We start from the raw sequence: 20,348 nt of genomic DNA on the forward strand, positions 1-20,348 counted from the left end.
CGAACAGTGCCTATTTTAAGAAAACAATATACGTGTCTCAAGAATAATCTGATCTGTCTCCTTCAGTTTCATAATCATGTGAAATTTTAGTATGCTTAATTTACTAAATTTTATTTTGTAGAAACGAATTTTGCTTTCTATTAGATTATCCATAAGCGTTAAAAAATATTGTATTTTCTTTGTAATGTTTCTGGCAATTGCCATGTCAAATTGTTTCCAAGTGATTCAAATGTTCTGATATTTTGTTTTCCTATATACTAGTGGCCCCCCTTCTGCTGCTGACCTGTTACTTTGGGACCGGTCCTATCGGGGGAGTGACGGGTGGATTCATGCCAGTGCCTGATGCTTCAGAAGGAACAATTCGTCCGTGGGGAATCGAAGGAGCCCAACCTGAAGACAAAGTGAGGATACACTTTGTAAAACATTTATTTCAATCATACAGAACAAAATTCGATTTATATTCATATAGATAAAGAGGTAATGGGGTATAAAAATGATACTCCTGACCCTCAAGGACCCATGAGAGTCAGTACTAAAATGAATGGAGCCTTTTAGGATCTTAGCTCTTCAGATGTCAAATCATAAAAATGGTTACTCCTGGAAGAATTTGGAATTCTTGTAATGTCTCCATTTGCATATCTTACTTATATTGGTGAAATCTGGGTAATTTTTAAATGTATTTATTTTTTGCATGTGGTTTGTAGGAAATCGCAAATATCTATGTGCCACCTATAACTGCCAATGGAGTTGATTTCATGGAAAATTCTGGTAAGTGAACATAAAATTTATTTTTGAAAGCAATAATGGGTTAAATAAGGAATATTGAAAGATAAGAAATGTTCTAAATTCTTTTCTTAATAATTTGCATATTTGTGCACATACTGAGAGATGTTACCCCTGAAATAGGGTTTCAATGAAATGGTTTACTGTTAGTATATCAGTCAATTCTGTGACCTAGCTCTGGCTTCAATAAGTTCATTTGTCCACTGATGTCACCATTTTTTACTAGCTGAAGATTTGCTATACTTTTCCAAACTTTAATAAACTGAAGTAGAACTCTCAGGGGGTCAATTATTAATTTTTTAATAAGCAAAGATTTCACACATATAGAAAAGTAAAGGAAAATATAACAAACACTATGCACTCACCACCCAACTTTACCTATCAACATTAGTAATATTTGCAGTTAAAGCCTCATGTGTGCACATCCTAGGTCTTGTTGCCCTTCTTCCTTCCCCAGAGCTAACAGGATCCTGATTTGAGTTCAATTACCAATTCTTATATTTAATCATAATGGGACAAGGATCGCTTATTTGTCATATAGGTGAAATTATTTATTTCTTTGGTTTACCAAATGACTATTTTATTCATCTTATCTCAACGCTACAACTAAGGTGTAAACTAGAACCATAAGACCTAATGCCTAATATTCAATTTTTTCTTAATTCCATGCTTAGCAATAGATTGTTTTTAAATGTCCAGCCTGAAAAGTCCGCATAAGATCTCCCCCAAAAAGGTAACTGTCTTTATCAGCTACCTTAATCCTTAATCCTTACCTGCTTCTCCCATTATAATTACATAGCAAAAACTATATTCAGAATTCTCTAGAAAAAATAGCTTTCCATGAAAATGCAATGTAAAAGTAACAGGCAAAATAGTCACAGCTTATTAAATTTTCATTAAGCACCAAGACACCAAATTAGCATCTGCTAATTTGCATGATTACATTATGTATGTTTCCTCTTTGGTTTCCATATTGAGCCAATATGACAGCTTAATTATAATTTCTTTTTTCCTGAAAACAAACAAGCATTACATTAGAAGCTTTCCATTGCTGTGTGCTGAATATTCTGTTTTTACTTTTCCATTTCTGGCCGTTGTCACTGAAAATCTATTTCCTTTGTATATTTTTTCAATTAACATGTTTTCAGAGCTATTTCATCTGCTAATATCCTCTGTTACGTCCTCACCTCCTCTGTTACTCTCACATAACAGACTGCGGGATGTTCTTATCACCTCGAGTCATAAAATTGTATTTTCTCCCACATACTTGCTTTACTTGGCAACTGCTCACGGATATCAAAGACCAGGAAAACAAAACAAAACAAAACAAATCACAGCATGAGATGTTATCGAATTTTCTCCTGTTTTTAGAAGTTTTTACAAATACATACACTGGAGGGACGGTGATGGAAGGAGCTTCGGGAATGGAAGTGACCACCAGGCTTGGAGCAGCTGCAGGATCTGGAGCCGCTGCAGAATTCGGAGCAGCCGCTGGACTTAGCAACTGTTCCGCAGGACAGTCCGGAACAATGAGAACAAGGCATTCCATGGAAGGAACCAACATGGACTATGGTGAAGGGGCAATAAACATGAACTTCCTAGACTCCTACTTTTCTCAGGTAATTTGGTGGAAAACTTTGTGGCTTTGTTATCTTGTTTACATTAGAGATCTTTCTACTTGACTCTACTTCAGTTTTACAGTTCGTTTGTTTGCAGCTTGGTGAAATACAAGCAAAAAAAGTAGAGGCTCCTTGTAAAATAATACAGATAACCTAAGATGGCTGCCAAAATCCGGCTTCTGGTCAAAAGGGAGGAGGGGCCGGTAGACATAAGATGAGAGAATATGGCACCTCATTCCTCCAACTGGAATAACAACAGAAAGCAAAACCTTTTGCATTTCAGATCAGCAGCATCCTCTTTAGGAATAAAAAGCAGCTTATTTTCTATTTCCAATACCATGAAGTATGTCAGAATACATCTGCAAACATTTTTCTGAGAGGGTTAGAGTATTCTTCACATTGTCAAGGAGTCCATGTCCAAAAATGTTGAAGAACCATTGAATTAATGACCCAAACATAAAAGGGGGAACGAGGGCTGTGGTCCAAGATTAGGTGAAGTGTCGGGAAGCACAGAATCAAAATGGGACAAGGGTGCAAGAACAGAGAGGACTTTGGGAGGCAGGTTGCTTGCCTCTTGGTTGGTGCATCTTTAGAACGGATCTCACCTACAGTTTCGGTATCAGAAATGGCAAGCGCTGGCATCTAGCCTGGTAGAGCAGATGAAAGCTGACACTGTGTGTGAGGAGAGACTGGCAGGAAGGGTTTGTTTAGGATGAGGATTCTTGGAATATTCCGAGGTGTGGCATAGGCCCTATTTACGGGTCAGGCTCTCACAAGATTGCTGATACAGAGGATGCCCTTCTATGGATTACCTAAATCACGCATTCTTGATCAAACCTTGAGTTCTAAGAATGGTATAATATTACATTCTTCCACTGAGTGTCTCTTACGATTCATTTTTTTCCACTTTTCTCCACCTTTAGAAAGCATTTGCCTGTGCCGAGGAAGACGATGGCCAGGAAGCAAACGATTGCTTGCTGATCTATGATAACGAAGGAACAGGTGCTCCTGGTTCTCCCACCGGCTCCCTGGGTTGTTGCAGTTTTATTGCTGATGAGTTTGATGACAGCTGCTTGGACTCACTCAGTTCCAAATTTAAAAAACTTGCAGAGATAAGCCTTGGGATGGATGATGAAGCCAAAAACTCTCAGCCACCCACCAAAGAGAGTGGTTCTGGGATTGAATCCCGTGGCCAATCCGTACAAGTCCAGCAGTCAGAATCTGTTAGGTACCAGATTTTGCCAGGCAGCCAGGGAGCATCTGCTTTGTCTGCTTCTGGCTCTGTCCTCCAGCCAGCCATTTCCATCCCTGACCCTTTGCAGCATGGTAGCTATTTGGTAATGGAGACTAGCTCAGCTGCTGGTTCCTACGTGCAGCCTTCCACTGCAGTCTTTGATCCACTTCTCACATAAAATGTAATAATGACGGAAAGAGTGATTTGTCCCATTTCCAGTGTTCCTGGCAACCTACATGGTCTGGCAGAGCTACAAGGGTCAGGTCGTAAAATCTGTACAGAAGATCCTTGTTCCCTTCTGATGTGACCAGAATGAACTGGAATTATATACTGGCCAAATATGGATATTTGAACCAAATTATTCAAAATAGCACAGCAAATCTCACAGTATTGGTCTGATTTGGCACTTATTTGCTACTCTTATAAACTGATCATGATTACTGTCTAAATTGTCTAGTTTATATCCCCAAACGGGATGTGTTGTCACTCTTACTTCTCAAATACTATTCAAGTCCTAGTAAATCTTAATGTTTTACAAAAAAAATCTTGAGATCATATTCAGTGGGAAAGTTTCCTAATAATTTTTAAACTTCAAATGCCATGTGTTTTAGTGGATTAAGTGCTTGGAGTCAAGAGCCCCAGTTGTTGAATCTTTCACCTTTTCTTATATCATTAATAATGATATGGTCATAAGGTCTTTGCTAAAGCATTTTGAGCTGCTTGGAAAAAAGGAAGTAGTTGCAGTTGAATTTTTGCTATCTTCTTGGTGCTGGGAGACCCTGTGTACATCTTTTGCTCAAGCTAATGGTATTGGTTTATGCATTAAACTCGCTGCATCTATATTCCTTATATTCTCACAATAAGACAATTTTGAAATAGAAGTATCATAGAAAACTTAGGAAAGTTTAGTATGGTATAAATATTTTGTGTTTTATTAAATCACCTTGAAAGGATCTACCTAAAGAAAATATTTTACATTAAGCTCCTCCCTACACACTTCTCAGTAACAGTAATCCTGTGTTAATAGTCTTTGAAAATTACTCTTTATTTTTTAAATGTCAGTAGGTAGCTGTAACTTACATATCACTTATAGTGATATTTATCTTGTTAACTGTGTCTACAGACTTCATGGGAATACAAAACATGGCTTTTCTCATAAGCAAAAGAGGCCTCTGACTAGAATAACACATAGTGAAATTTGTGAATGTGTATTATACACAGTGTTTCTGGTCAAAAAGCGATACAGAAAGGAATTATCAGTAACTCTATTTTATTAAGTATCACTCCTTTTAAATTAAGCTGCTACCGCAATTTAATTCTTGAGCGTAACAATGTTAGGTAAGCGACAGCTTAGAATATGTCATTTCAGGGGTATTACCCTGATGGCAATGCAGTTCTTCAAATCATTTCTGATCATTCAAGGTCTTCAGCCTTTAGCCCATAGAGAGCACCCTACCTCTTATCAACTTTTTTGTCCTTAACTGAGTCTATACAAGGTCATCGTCTGGCTCTATGCTCTATTATCTCTAATTGTATATAAAATAATCCTTTCTGGCTTTTGCCATATTCAAAACCTATATTTGTTTTTTAGATGGAATGCAAAGTAATAAAGTGTTTTGTTTTGTTTTTTTTAACCCAGAAGTGTACAGTCCTGAGGGTTCCTGGGGGGGAAGAAACCCCCTAAACGTCCTTACATCTAGCATTCTTCCCTCTTCCTGGTGCCATGACCACCAGGAAGGCATGTGCTAAGACAGCCCGAGAAGCACAGACAATCTGTTCTTCCAAGACTAGGCAGCTGTGGCAACAAGGCTTGCAGGGTGCCCATCTTGAAGTGAGGGGAGCTAGACCCTTTGGAGCAGCCTGCCAGGTCCTGAGGAAGTCACCTTGCTGTTACCACTGGGGCCTCTTCTCAATAGAGGGGTCTTGCTCTGAGATCTAGAACACAGAGTTGACTTGTGACTCTTGTTTATGCATGAGAATTTAATTAATAATCAGAATAACCCTTGTTCCAAGTTCAAATGTGTTTTCAGGATCCTCAAAGTATTTTAACATTGCCTCTTAAAATCCAACTTATGAAATGAGAATTTTGCTTCGTTGTCAAACTGCAGAGGAAACTATGACATAGTAGTAAAGACTAATAAGGGAAAAATTGAAATTAAAGGAGTTTTAAAATAAAAATAGATCAATCTTGTCTAGGAGGACCTAAAATTGATTTGCCATGTAAATGAAATTCAAAGCAAAAATGTATCTGTATTTTTTCACTAAAAATAAAAATTGTTTTCAACAGAAAAACTTTTTAAAAACTGTCTTTTGACTTAATGTATTATAATTTTTAAACAGTATATACTAAAACTTTAACGGTCAAACACTGTTATAATAAAACTGTTTTGCAACAAATTTATGAGTACTTCCTTAACCATTTAGCAAAAGCTGAACTACTCTCTCAGTTAATAACTGTTAAGAAATATGATGTAAAAAAGAGATTGCACATGCATTTTTAATCAGTATTCTACATTGTTTTTCTAGCTGATACTTTTTCTGCATCCTCCCAGGCAGGAAGGAAGTACTGGGGGACTCAGGATCTCTTCTTCGGGTAGAAATGGTGCTGGATAAGGTGCTGGATGAGGTCAGGGCAGACTTATTAACTGGATGATTTAACTCATTTATTGTTTGTTTGGGAATTTGGAATGGTCTCTCAGGCAAAAAAAATTGACATTCTATGAAGACTCAGAGAGAAGCTGAAGTAAAGAGAAAGTAAGGTTTCCAGCCTAACATGGTGACAAAAATGTACCATGACCTTGGTGACAGCCATCAGCCCCTGTGGTGAGTTTGTCTCCCAGTAAATGCCTGTTATTTTTATGTCTTCCTTTAAAGGGATGCCACAAAACAACCCCCTTCAGAACTCAGATCTTGCTTTGGTTGACCCTCCTCATTCTTAAATGCAGACAATTCAACCTGGACCTGGGGTGCGGGGAGCAGAAACTGGATTAGAGTGAATGCTGAGTGAAGAAAAGTGGATCGCTTAACTCAGGCTTCCAAATCAATCTCAGGAAAATGAAAGCTACGCAGGTAAATTCCAAAAAAATCACCAGTTCCTCTTCTTCACAGAAAGTTGAACGAATAAAACCAGCAAGATCAGTGTCTCCTATCTTAATTTTCAGAAATCAAGTAAGAGTGTAAAGGAGTACATTCAACTGACTAGCTTCACTGCAACTAGCAAATAAGAAACAACTAGCAATTAAGTAAAAATTACGGATCTTTCCTTCTTGTTATTAGCAATCCAGCATTTTCTCAACTCCTTTACTGAGTCTACAAAGAGTAATTCTGAATCCGTGATCACATGATTTAAGACTTGCTCAACAGCACAGCCTGAGATCATTTTTATGCAAGGGGGATAACTGATGAGAAAAGAAGACAATTATTTAAATTCCAGGTGCCAGAAACAACACGTTTTCCACAAAGAACACTGAGCTTTCTTCTGCTTTGCCTGATCCAGAGTGCACTACAATTCCCTCCGTGACAAGACATAGGCCATTCCAGGTTGGTGTCTTTGCTTTCTTTTTCTTTTATACATGGACTTTTTTTTTTTTTTTTACAGATGCAAAAAAAAAAAAAAAAAAATCTAAGCACAATGCAGGTGTAGTTAAAACTCAAGATAGTGATGGCCTAAAAGTGCAAAGGATACAGTTACCAGAGCAGGAAGAAGCGTGACGTTGGTGAGGGCTACCAGATGGCCAAGAGAGTTATATTCTAATTTATTTTTTACAGTAGCCCTGAGATTACAGTCATAAAAACAGAGACCCAGAGAAGCAAAGTAACTTCCTCAAAGTCATACAAGTGACACAAATCTAATTGTACTATTATAATTATTATAATTTACAATATATTTCAATATATTTATTATAATAAATATATAATTATTATTATTTATAATATACTTCTAAAATATTTATAATAATAAATATTTATTATATTATAATAATATTATTATATTGCTGAATTATATTATTCAGCAATAATAATACTTATTACTCTCTCAGAATAATCTGTTTATTTTCAGCTCTGACTTGAGTAGAACATGAAAAATTGGAAAGAAAACAATGAAAATTATACAATAAAAAGATTATAAATCTAGATATAATTCTAAAGATTAAAGAAGCAGTACAATGTAGGCATATATATGTATACATATATACAATTGAAAGGTAGAGATAGAAAGATAAAAAGGTAGGGATAGATGAAAGAATGTAAATACATGATTTGTTGCTGTTTTGAAAAATACTTGGGTTTATTTTTCAGGTCACAGTGAGCAGTTCTCCTCCACATTTAATAACAGAAACAAGCTACCTGGAAGTCATGGAATCTCTTTTCCGGTAAACTCCTGAGACTTACTTTGACAGCACACTGTTTAGAAGAGGTTATGTGACGTGTGTCTAGATATAAAAAATAACTTTATATTTAAAATTTTTTATTTGATATTTATATATATTGCAAAATGATCACTACAATAAGTCTAGTTAACATCTGTCACCACACATAGTTACAAAAAAATGTCTTTTCTTCCGATGAGGACTTTTAAGATTTTAGCAACTTTCAAATATGCAGTTCAGTATTATTAACTATAGTGATCCTGCTGTACATTACATCCCCAGGACTTATGTATTTTATAGCTGGAAGTTTGTACCTTTTGATCGCCTTCACCCATTTTGCCCATCTCCCAACCCCTTACCTCTGGCAACCACCAGTCTGTTCTCTGTATCTATGAACTGGGTTTTTGTTTTGTTTTTTTAAAATAATAACTTTAAATGGTTCCTTATGTTTTCTGTGAGCTGAATTTTTATTAAATTAGCAACAGTAAATTTTGTATGAAAACAGAACATCAAATTATGATAAAAGCCAAACATTGATATTGAAAGAATATGTCCTCATTTCCTCAGAAGGCAGAGAAAGTATTTATATTCTTTCATAATCAAGAGAAGATTGCAAAGAAGTTTCTTAATTATAAAGCAATACAGAATCAGGTAATCTCGGATTTATTTAAATGACATAATGGTATGGTTTCTACCTCTGCAAGGAGGCCTTGTTACTAAGCCAAAAATGAGTATTTAAACACAAAATGTGAGATTAACTTAGTCATGGCTTCCATGTCCTACTGACTAGTATTGATAATAAGATTGTATGGTCCTAACTAGGAGGAGAAACACACACACACACACACACACACACGCACACATATGCACACATATGCATACATATTTGCCTCCAGTAACTATGTAGCTTGGTATAGCTGAAGCAGTGTCTTGCCATCATCCAACCCATGGACCAGACACTAATGCTCAGTGGTACTGCAGAAACAAAGTTTCTATATATATATATACAATACAAGGAGTCTACTCTCTAGATGTATGATTAAAAAGAAAAGAATCACCTAAATTTTCCACCTAAATTTCTTTAGGTAAGACACAATGAAGAGGCCTTGCCTGACCAAACTTTTAATTATTCTCATCCAGGGCTGACACCCACAACTTTTGATTAGTAAAAACATGTGAAATAAGAAATGGAGCTATTAGTCAAAGGTACAAAGTTTCGGTTGTAACTGATGAATAAGTCCTAGAGACTAATGTATAGCATACAGCCTATACTTAAAAATACTGTATTGTATACTTAAAATTTTGCTAAGAGGTAAGTCTTATGTCAAGTGTTCTTGTCACACACAAAATAACAGTAACAAACAGAAGGGCAGGAGGAAACTTTTAAAGGTGATAAATAGGTTTATGGTATAGATTGTGGTAATGGTTTCATAGGTTTATACTTATCTCCAAACTCAGCAAGTTGCATACATTAATTATGTACAACTTTTTATATGTCAAAAAAAATTTTAATGTATAATAAACCCTTAGTCTAATAAATTTTGACAATATTTTTCTTCATCTTCCCTTTTCCTCTCAACTGTTATAAACTGCTATGGATTCTTCCTCAGAAGATATTTTATGGCTGCTAATGTTTGAAATCTAAGTTGATTTTCTAACTAGCCACACATTTTCTTGGACCCTGGAACTGTCCTCTTTGTGCTGGTCTTTGAATATTCTTTTGAATTGCAAACCAACAACAAAGGCATATGCTGTCAGGATGATCCAAGACCTTCTCTATGCAACACTCTCCCAGGGCCTCCAGAACAAGCCAATGCATGCTATTGCCACCTTTGCCAACTCTAGCTAGGGAAGGATGTCTCCACTGAAAGAACAAATCAGGAGGTGTTATTGAATATTCTGATAGGAAACTGTGAGCTGTCAGGCAAAGAAAACCTGCTGGTTTGCATAAAATGAAAACTTACTACTGGAGGACCTAAGAGAAAATTTTTAAATTTCATTCCATCTGTTAGTCAATCAAAAATAACTGTATATTGGGCTTCCCTGGTGGCGCAGTGATTGAGAGTCCGCCTGCCGATGCAGGGGATACGGGTTCGTGCCCCGGTCCGGGAGGATCCCACATGCCACGGAGCGGCTGGGCCCGTGAGCCGTGGCCGCTGAGCCTGCACGTCCGGAGCCTGTGCTCCACAACGGGAAAGCCCACAACAGTGAGAGGGCCGCGTACCGCAAAAAACAAAACAAAACAAAACAAAACAATAAATAACTGTATATTATATTTTAATGACTAACAAAAGATAAACTTGAAATTTTTGCTTTGTTTTGTTTTTCAATTGTGTGTTTTAAGTTAATGGTTAAGAGTTCAGGCTTTGGAGACAAAGTACTTGAGTTCAAATCCCAGCTTCACCATTTACTAGCTGTGTGTCTTTGGCAAGTTACTTACCTCTTTGCACCTCTCTGGACTATTGTTATAGAGATAATAACATTCCCTACCTCATGAGGTTTCTGTAAAGAAGTTACAAGAATGCACTTGGGACACAGCACTCATAAAGATTTGAAATAAAAATAATTATTACTATTTTTTCAATCTTTAAAATGAACTCAAAAAGTTGAGTGGTGACATACAAAACTACTGAAACCATACAAATTCAAAACATCTATATTATCCGATCCTAAGTCCTGTTTTACAGATGCTCAAACAGGCTGAAAAGTAATTTGTCCAGGGCTTTCCTGGTGGTGCAGTGGTTAGGAATCCGCCTATCAATGCAGGGGACACAGGTCCGAGCCCTGGTCCGGGAAGATCCCACATGCCGCGGAGCAACTAAGCCCGTGCGCCACAACTACTGAGCCTGCGCTCTAGAGCCTGTGAGCCACAACTACTGAAGCCTGCGCGCCCTAGGGCCCGTGCTCCGCAACAGAGAAGCCACTGCAATGAGAAGTCTGCGCACCACAACGAAGAGTAGCCCGCACTCGCCGCAACTAGAGAAAGCCCGCGTGCAGCAACAAAGACCCAATGCAGCCAAAAATAAATGAATAAATAAATAAATTTTAAAAAGAAAAGTAACTTGTCCATCAAAGGTAGAGTTAGGAATTAACTAGGCCAATTCTATTCTTGTGATTCCAAACTGCCACTGTAATATTTCTTTTTCACTAACCTTTTGCCTAACCACAGAACTTGTCCTGTCTACTCTACTTTGCACTGGAAATTCCTCTGAATACACAAGCAAATAGAGATGAATTCATTCAAATCAAATTGTGACTTGTAGCCAAACAAGTAATGAGAATTTGACCAGGTGACTGCAATATTTCAGTTGAGCTCCCTTGGAAAAGGACAGAATGGGAGGCTTTTTTACCCTAAGAGTTCTAACTATGTCATTTCCACCAAGTAAAATAGGGCAGCTAGGTGGCTTTGGGCAAAAAAAAGTAGTTACTTCCAAATTAGCATAAAAGGAATGATGCTACCGACCCAACCTCCAGTAGGATACGCATGTTAGGGAATGCTGGTAGAACATTAATTACTGTACAAAGAAAATGACCACGATTTACATCCAGTTTCTATAGGATTTATGGTGCCAAGTGAAAAGAAGTTTTATTTACAAAAGCTAGTTGACCCAACATAAAATAGAAGAAAGTTAAATTGTCTTTACTTTTGCATATTTTATTACCTTATTTCTAGAATAGGATATGCTTAATGTTTTCATAATCACTACTTCCTACTTCCTTTAAAAATCTGACCATAACTAGTTGATAAGTTTTTTAATTGTTTGATAAATTAATTCACAGCAAAGTATAAATCACAGAAAATGACTTATTCTCCTCCTTGGAGTATATATACCTTTAATACTTAAATATCTGCAGACTCAAAAAACAAAGTGAAATTTCATTATCATTAGGTCATAGGTCAGGAGGTGGAGTGTTTAGTGCACAGACACTTTCCTGTCAAATCACATATGTGGCACCTATCTGTCCATATAGGACCACGGATCACACCTGAGATTCAGGTTTCACATTCTGACCAATTGACCTAATGCATCTAGTCTCTAAGAAATAAAAGTAAATAAAATGTTCCATAGAAATTCCATCACCTTTTTATTCCTGAAGGCTAGAATAAAAATTGTCCTCTGATTTAAACAAAACTTTTGGTTTTAGATGGCTTATTCATACTTCTAAAGTGAAAATCCGAGTTATAAAGAACAATAAACCATACTCTACGGACTTGAGATTCCTATTGAAAATTCCAAGGTCCAAACAATGGAAACTCACAATGGCACTTTTATGAACCATAAAACAATTCTTCCATATGACCCTTCACATGGATTTTTCTTTGTTCAACAAGTTTTCCCTGTAATACTGCTCTGCTTAACCTGTTGAGTTGTCATAAATTTACTGATTACTTCAGATGAATGTTCTAATCCTAAAGTTAAGCAAGAAGTACAAGGGTACACTCTCTTCTTCTTTCATACCCACAGGAGAGTTAGTCACAAGAAGTCTTTGTTGGCTGACTTACCTTTATTGTAGCTGATTCTGCGTGAAATGGGTGTGACTCTCCAAAGGTATGAATCATTCAGACATTGTTTCAGTAGAAGTTAAGAGAGGTCCACCTAAAAAACTGTTATAGCAAATTAGCAGACAATTCCCTTGTAAAATAAGAGGTCTGCTTTCAAGGCATATAGTAATGTTCATAATAAACACTATGATTTAAAAAAAATCTTTAACAACAAATGTCCTCAGACCAGCTGGTAAGGGTTACTGTGATCGTTAAAACTAAAAAGGGTTACTGTGATCGTTAAAACTAAAGTATCAGGAGCAATTTTTTTCCCACTGCCTTTTTTGTATCACAGTTTTGCTTAACTCGTTTGATAATGTTTGAACATATTTCTGTCTAATAAAATCTCTAAATGGGAACTAGACGAGGTGATGAAACTCAAACTAGGTCCACCGCAAAAAAAAAAAAAAAAAAAAGTACAGTTCAAGCAAAACGGGTTTAAGAACACTTTCCTGAAATGCTCACATACCTGGGACTTTTTTTTTTTTTTTTTGCGGTACGCGGGCCTCTCACTGTTGTGGCCTCTTCCGTTGTGGAGCACAGGCTCCTGACGCGCAGGCTCAGCGGCCATGGCTCACGGGCCCAGCCGCTCCGCGGCACGTGGGATCCTCCCGGACCGGGGCACGAACCCGTGTTCCCTGCATCGGCAGGCGGACTCTCAACCACTGCTCCACCAGGGAAACCCTACCAGGGACATTTTGATTTTCTTTCTTATGATATCTGAAAGACTGCTTCAACTCTCCTATTTCCTGGGTGTGTACAGATGTAACTGAGTTAATTAAATTATTATTTATCATAGTAAAAGATTTTCAATTGCTTATACTATAAAAGTAAAGTTACATAGAAGTAATTTGCATTTGTAATATCAAATTTGGGATTCAAGAATAACAATATCATAACTTTTGCTCAGCAGGGTAGTAGTTCCCAATATTTCTTCTGTGTAGTACGTGTGACAAACGACATTCACAAGCTCACACCCTCCCATGGACAAGCTCACCCTCAGGCTCCATTTGCTTCCCCCGCTGGAATCAACCCTTTCTCCACCCAAGGGGGATGTCAAAAATGCAAGTAAGTAACATCGTTAAGGAATAACTTTAAATGTGCTCTAATGATTTTAACAAGTAAATCAATCACAAATTTCAGAACTTGATAATTAATAAGCTACTGCATCGACTTGCATGGTACAAAAGTTTTTTAAAAACCACCAACAACGTTAGTTTTGAAAGTAAATTAAAATCAGTTAATTTTTTTGAATCCTTGTTTTTTCTTTAACATGGAAATTGTTATTTATTTTTGAAATTTTGCTTCTCTCTACTACAGTATTTATAATCATCAGTCAGATCATTTTGAAAAGGTCTTTAAAGCCAGTATTTTACTTCCACCTTTGCTCTCCAAAGCCATTGCATCGCTTCTATTTCACTTTTTCCTGATATGCAAGAATGTCACTTGTCTACGTGCGAATGAATGAAGTAACTGCCGAGAAACCAGTATTCTTTTCTGTCTTCTGAGGGGTTTTTTGGTGGATCTCCCTAGGCTCATTAGTCACATTTGGGTCAGCATGATGGTTTCTGTCTGACACTCTCAGTAAACACTCTTGGGCTGCCCGTAAGCCCTAGAAGTCCTGTCACACAGTCCAGGGCTGCTATTAGCAACCAAACTCTCCTCCTCTCTTCCCCAGCCACTGCTACTTCCCTTATCTTTCCAAGAATTCCTATAAACAAACCCTAGGGTGAAATCAAAGCTAGAGATTTATTCTGAAATTTTTTTCAGAAAACGTAGGTGGAGAGATAAAATCGACATTGTAATGAATGCTAACTTTGTTCACCTCCAGAGGGAAAAGGGATTTTCCATATTGTTTATGGTTTCTGGTTTCGCACTTTGTTCCCCCGGTAAGGAAGGGTGTCTTGAAAAAGAGAAAGAACACAGAAATGTTCTCCACTGGCCTCTAAACGCCTCAAACTTTATACTGTTTGGGAAGCCTTAGCAGGCCCATCTGTGATAAAATTGTGAGGTAGGGGGATTTTGTCCACAGTGAAGCAGGCCTCCCAGCACACCCACACCTCAGTTTGGTGACATTTACTCATGTCCTTCCAGGAATATAATGCTCTCTTCTCTTTTCCCCTTTACCCTCATTTTACACACACACACACACACACCTATCCTCCAAAATAACCTTGAAAATATTGGGTTGGCCAAAAGGTTTGCTCGGTTTTTTCCCTAAGACGGCTCTAGTAGCACTCAGTTGTCTTTAACTTCATTGAAACAATTTTGTTAGATTGTGTGTGACAGCTGTCATATCAGCGTGCATTTAAAAACACACTTGTGCTCGCTTTGGCAGCATATATACTAAAATTATAACAATACAGAGAAGATTAGCACGGCCCCTGCGCAAGGATGACACGCAAATTCGTGAAGCATTCCATATTTTTTGATTCACTTTGTTATATGGCAGAAACTAACACACCATTGTAAAGCAATTATACTCCAATAAAGACGTTAAAAAAATTTAAAAAGGGGCTTCCCTGGTGGCGCAGTGGTTGAGAGTCCTCCTGCTGATGCAGGGGACACGGGTTAGTGCCCCAGTCCGGGAGGATCCCACGTGCCGCGGAGCGGCTGGGCCCGTGAGCCATGGCCGCTGAGCCTGCGCGTCCAGAGCCTGTGCTCCGCAACGGGAGAGGCCACAACAGTGAGAGGCCCGCGTACAGCAAAATAAATAAATAATTAATTAATTAAAAAATTAAAATAAAAAACAATAAAAATTTAAAAAGACTTATCAAAATTGGTGAATTTTTGTGTAGCCATTTCATTACTGAAGGTGGAAGAAAAAAAGCAACATTTTTGGCATATTATGCTTTATTATTTCAAGAAAGATAAAAACGCAATCAAAACACAAAAGAAGATTTGTGCAGTATATGGAGAAGGTGCTGTGACTGATCGAATGTGTCAAAAGTGGTTTGCGAAGTTTTGAGCTGGAGATTTCTCACTGGATGATGCTCTACTGTTGGGTAGACCAGTTGAAGTTGATAGTGATCAAATCAAGATATTAATTGAGAAAATCAACGTTATACCACGTGGGAGATAGCCGACATACTCAAAATATCCGAATCAAGCACTGAAAATCATTTGCACCAGCTTGGTTATGTTCATCGCTTTGATGTTTGGGTTCCATATAAGTTAAGCGAAAAAACCTTCTTGACCATACTTCCACATGCGATTCTCTACTTAAACTTGATGAAGACGTTCCATTTTTAAAACAATCTGTGACGGGCAATGAAAAGTGGATACTGTACAATAACGTGGAACAGAAGAGATCGTGGGGCAAGTGAAATAAACCACCACTAACCACACCAAAGGCCGGTCTTCATCCAAAGAAGGTGACGTTATGTGTACGGTGGGATTGGAAAGGAGTCCTCTATTATGAGCTCCTTCCAGAAAAGCAAACGATTAGTTCCAACAAGTACTGCTCCCACTTACACCAATTGAAAGCAGCACTCAATGAAAAGCGTCTAGAATTAGTCAACAGAAAACGCATAATCTTCCATCAGAATAACTCAAGACCGCATGCTTCTTTGATGACCAGGCAAAAACTGTTACAGCTTGGCTGGGAAGTTCTGATTCATCCGCCATATTCACCAGACATTGCACCTTCGGATTTCCATTTATTTCAGTCTTTACAAAATTCTCCTAATGGAAAAAATTTCAATTCCCTAGAAGACTGTAAAAGGCACCTGGAACAGTTCTTTGCTCAAAAAGAAAGTTTTGGGAAGATGGAATTATGAAGTTGCCTGAAAAATGGCAGAAGGGTGAATACGTTGTTCAATAAAGTTCTTGGTGAAAATGAAAAACATGTTTTATTTTTACTAAAAAACCAAAGGCACTTTTTGGCCAACCCAATATATTCACTATTCTTTCATTCACATGTTCCACTAGTATATAATGAAGACCTACAATGGATCAGGCACTGTTTAGGTGCTGAATACATAGCAATTGATAGAGAAAAACACCAGCCCTCATGAAGTTTACATTCTAATGAATGGTGACAGATAATAAATAAGTAAATGCACAGTCTTTTAAATTGTGATGTGCCAAGAAGAAAAATGAAGTAGGAAAGGGCGATGGGGAGCCCTGGGGGTGGGAACGATTATAATTTTTATATGGGTGGTCAGAGAAGATCTCACTGATAAGGTAATATTTGAGGGGAAAAAAGTGAAGAGTGAGGAAACCTGGTACATGTCTGGAGCAGAACCTTCTCAGGAAAAGGAACAGAGAGTACAAGAACTCTGAGGTGGAGCATGCTTGGTGTATCTGTGGTGTCATGTTATGATGTAAATAACTGATAAGAGATTAGCATGCCACCCTCCCAGGAATATGCATGTATCAGCCAAGGGAACCTTCAGCTAAAGGATTTCAGACCTTAGTCAGTAGGAGGGAGAGGCATTCTGATGGGCCATGAAGACCTTGCTGAGGTTTTCTAGACAATCGTTGCTTTGTACACACCTCAATTCAGCATTATTATAGCCTCATCACCTTGTAAAACTAGTGTATGATTTATTTCGAAAAAAAATCTCTGACGATGTTGGTTCAGCACTCTACTTAGACCCAAGGATAGACAATTCTGTTTTCTTTGCTGAGCCAAATCTCATTTTGCAACTGTAGTGTCTTCCTCTAATTCTCTGGTCTGTGAACACTGCTGACAATTTCATTAAGTCATTTTGGTTCGAGACTTTGCATCTGAGGAGTCGGTCCTCATCTACAGACTCACGAGGAGGAGCCTCTGGGAAACAGCTCAGCTAGAGCCTGTGACTCACTGCGTGCGGCTCTCTATCAGGCAGGGTGTTGGCGGTGACTGTTCACCAAAGATAAGCTGGCTTCTTTGTGCTAGACCACGGGGCTGGCAGTCTACTGGGCTTGATTATTACTCTGTAAGTTCTAGCTCAGAAAGGTAGCAAAGCTTTTCCCACCCTGTTGTTAGAGGCCCCACCCCCCAAATCAGCCAGTGCTGTTCTCTTACTGCCTAAGGCAGAGGCAGCTCTTGGCCCAGCTAACTGGAGAATCCATGAAAATTTCAACATCCTGACACCTAGTGTCTGTGATGTCCCTCTTGCCTTGGCCTCTATGGAAAAAGACCATGATTCCTTCTCCAGGACAAAGGGGAAGGATGATCCTCTCCCATTTCTCCACTCCTAGTGTGATACACTCTCTTCTCAACCTGACCCTGAACTCCTCCAGCTTTGCCTTGTCCATGTCCTTCCTGCCACATTCAACTCCCGAGATACTATATCCCAGACACTTTGACCTCTTAATTATCAGCCAGGCCACTGTGAAACTCTTACTCACACCCACCGTCCGCTACCCCTCTCCAGGTCTTGGGCTGCAGTATCGTTGGGGGAAACAGACAAACACCCACGAACACACGTGCATGTGTGTATGTGCACATGTATGCGTGTGCATCTCACACACACACACACACACACAATCTCGGACCAACATTTTCTGACCAGATCCACTATTAATCCATCCAGAGTGGATATTTTAAACACCTTCCCCCTATAACTCTCCTTTTCCACTTGTAATTAGTTCCTTCCATGTGGGCTTGGTTCAACAAACCTTTTTTTTTTTTTTCACTTAAGGTAAAGTAGCTTTATCTTTTCTTAAAATTTAATTATTTTTTATACAGCAGGTTCTTATTAGTTATCTATTTTACACATATTAGTGTTATATATGTCAATCCCAATCTCCCGATTCATCACCCCACCACCCCACTTCACCCCACTTTCCCCTCTTGGTGTCCGTACGTTTGTGCTCTACATGTGTCTAACAAATCTTTATTGATCTTCTAATATGTGCTGGACACAAGGGGCTGGGCCCACTATGAATATGATATGGCCTCTGCTCTTAAAGAAGTAACAATCTTGAGAAAGGAAAACAATCGAAGTAGCAGACAGGAATGAACTAACCATAAACCACAGTGTGACTGCTGCTATGTAGGTTGTGTGAGTCACTTTGAACACAGCCACAGAGAATGAAAGGAAAGTTAAGTACAATAATTGGAGAGAATGCAAAAAGGAGAATTGAGGATGACTCTCAGGTTCCTGGCTTGGGTAGCCAAGTTGACAAGGCATATGAGGAAGTAGCAAGCTTGAGCTGGAGAGGTACAGAGGGATAGGGAAATCTTTTTTGTCAGTATGCTGAATTTGATATCCCTACAAAATTATTATGGTAGTTTGATGTCCCTATGAAATGTCCAAATGGTAATGTCCCATGTTAGAAGCTCAGAAGAGAAAGCTGTGATGGATCTGCACAATGGGAGTGGCTACAGAGTCGTGCTAGGTGGATCTGCACAATGGGAGTGGCTACAGAGTCGTGCTAGGTACCAAGTAAGAAGAAAAGATAGAAAGGACTCAAAAGGCATAAACACTTAACAGGTTGGCAGAGAATAAGAAATGTATTGAGAAAGAATAGTCGAAAAGAAAGAAAATTAGGCGACTTTCTGCCTCCTAAATCTACCTGCAAATATGTTCTCATTTCAAACTACTTGCTGGACTTTTCTCATTGGATATTGCTCTAATATCTCAAATTCAATTTTCACACATACAAAAAAGTCTTTACTTCTGACTTTCCTGTTTGTGTCAACGTTATGAAAAAAAAAATGCTTTTTTCTCAGATAAATCTGAAACCCCTGACTCTTCACCAACAGCCTTTATGCTTTGAGTTACTCTGTCCTGACAGGTTCAATGTCTCCTTCACAACTATTCATCCTTTAAGAATCAGCTCACCACACCACTCCACCCCAACCTCACGGTTCAAAGCATGAGTTAGGTACTCTCTTCCCTACGTTTGCTTTATACCGTGCAAATAGTTCTACCACTGCACTTATAACAGTCTATATGTTAGGTATAGCTATACTATTTCATAAGCATCTATTTTTGTTTCTTGGATTACTTATCTTTGTATTGACAATAAAATGCAAATTAAATGTTTGGTGAACAGAGACAAACTAAATGTTGAATAAATGAACAAATGAGTGGAACTAAACCAGAAAACAAACTCCTCCTCTTTTCGCCCTTCTCCCTTGACCTAGATATGTGTCATAGTTTTTCCTGTATCCACATACCCTTTATTTTTTTCGTTTTTTAAATTGAGATATAGTTTATGTACAATATTATACAAGTTATAGGTGTGCCATATCACTGTGATTCACAATTTTAAAGGCTATGCTCCATTTATAGTTATTATAAAATATTGGCTATATTCCCTGTTTCACATACCCTTTATTAATCAACATTCTATGAGAAAGCTTCTTGACTGTCATAACCAGTTTTTGCTGGTCTTTATGAAAGCTTTTATTTAACATTTTTGTTTTAGATAATACTAAGAGATGATTCTAATAAGCTAATCACCTGTGTGTACATGTGAAACAAAGTATGCTGGGAAACATAACCCAGATAGATATTTTGAATATATCTAGATGTTAAAGCTAATTATTTGCACAAAGTACGTTTTTTTAACTGATGCATTATAAGTACGTGTCTTAAAAGTACATTTACCATAATGTTCAACAATTTAGGGGGAAAAACCCGCAAATTAAACCTTTCACATCTTGTTAACACTTCAATTTACTTTAAAGCAATCAGCACTTCATTGGGAATGGCATTTGTTCTTGTGCAAAGAGATTTATGAAATAGATTGACTCTCATGCCAGCAGAAAAAAGTCAGGAGCTAGAGAACTAGCTGTGTATGATGTGACTTCCAATAAGTCCCTTCAACTCACTGAGTCATAAGTTTCAGAAGGAACTAAT

The 20,348-nt window shown here is 37.9% G+C and overlaps 2 protein-coding genes and 1 non-coding gene across 16 annotated transcripts in view; all 3 read left to right on the forward strand.

Annotated features, from left to right (window-relative positions):
- The window catches only part of DSG3 (desmoglein 3), a 28,552-nt gene extending 22,624 nt beyond the window's left edge, over window positions 1-5,928 (forward strand). For both annotated transcript variants that reach the window (XM_022586898.3, XM_089895045.1), the window contains 4 exons: window positions 262-401; window positions 705-768; window positions 2,155-2,402; window positions 3,326-5,928. In XM_022586898.3, the coding sequence (XP_022442606.3) occupies window positions 262-401; window positions 705-768; window positions 2,155-2,402; window positions 3,326-3,814 (941 nt within the window). In that variant the 3' untranslated portion in view covers window positions 3,815-5,928. The remainder of the gene's footprint in view (window positions 1-261; window positions 402-704; window positions 769-2,154; window positions 2,403-3,325) is intronic.
- An 89-nt stretch (window positions 5,929-6,017) lies between these two features.
- The window catches only part of DSG2 (desmoglein 2), a 91,546-nt gene continuing 77,215 nt past the window's right edge, over window positions 6,018-20,348 (forward strand). Inside the window, exons 1-3 of one of the 13 annotated variants that reach the window (XM_089895032.1) lie at window positions 6,018-7,176; window positions 7,936-12,556; window positions 13,460-13,617. In XM_089895032.1, coding sequence (XP_089751158.1) covers window positions 13,603-13,617 — 15 coding nt within the window. In that variant the 5' untranslated portion in view covers window positions 6,018-7,176; window positions 7,936-12,556; window positions 13,460-13,602. Of the gene's footprint in view, window positions 13,618-20,348 lie in introns of all 13 variants that reach the window. The other 12 variants (XM_089895031.1, XM_089895034.1, XM_089895036.1 and 9 more) reach the window with 12 other exon arrangements.
- LOC115802332 (U6 spliceosomal RNA) lies at window positions 14,872-14,978 on the forward strand. The gene has a single exon (XR_004022757.1). It is a non-coding gene; the product is annotated as a U6 spliceosomal RNA (small nuclear RNA).

Source organism: Delphinapterus leucas, chromosome 14 (assembly GCF_059928025.1).
Source record: "Delphinapterus leucas isolate spDelLeu-1000000601 "Yukka" chromosome 14, BTC_Dleu_Yukka2, whole genome shotgun sequence".
Taxonomy (NCBI): domain Eukaryota; kingdom Metazoa; phylum Chordata; class Mammalia; order Artiodactyla; family Monodontidae; genus Delphinapterus; species Delphinapterus leucas.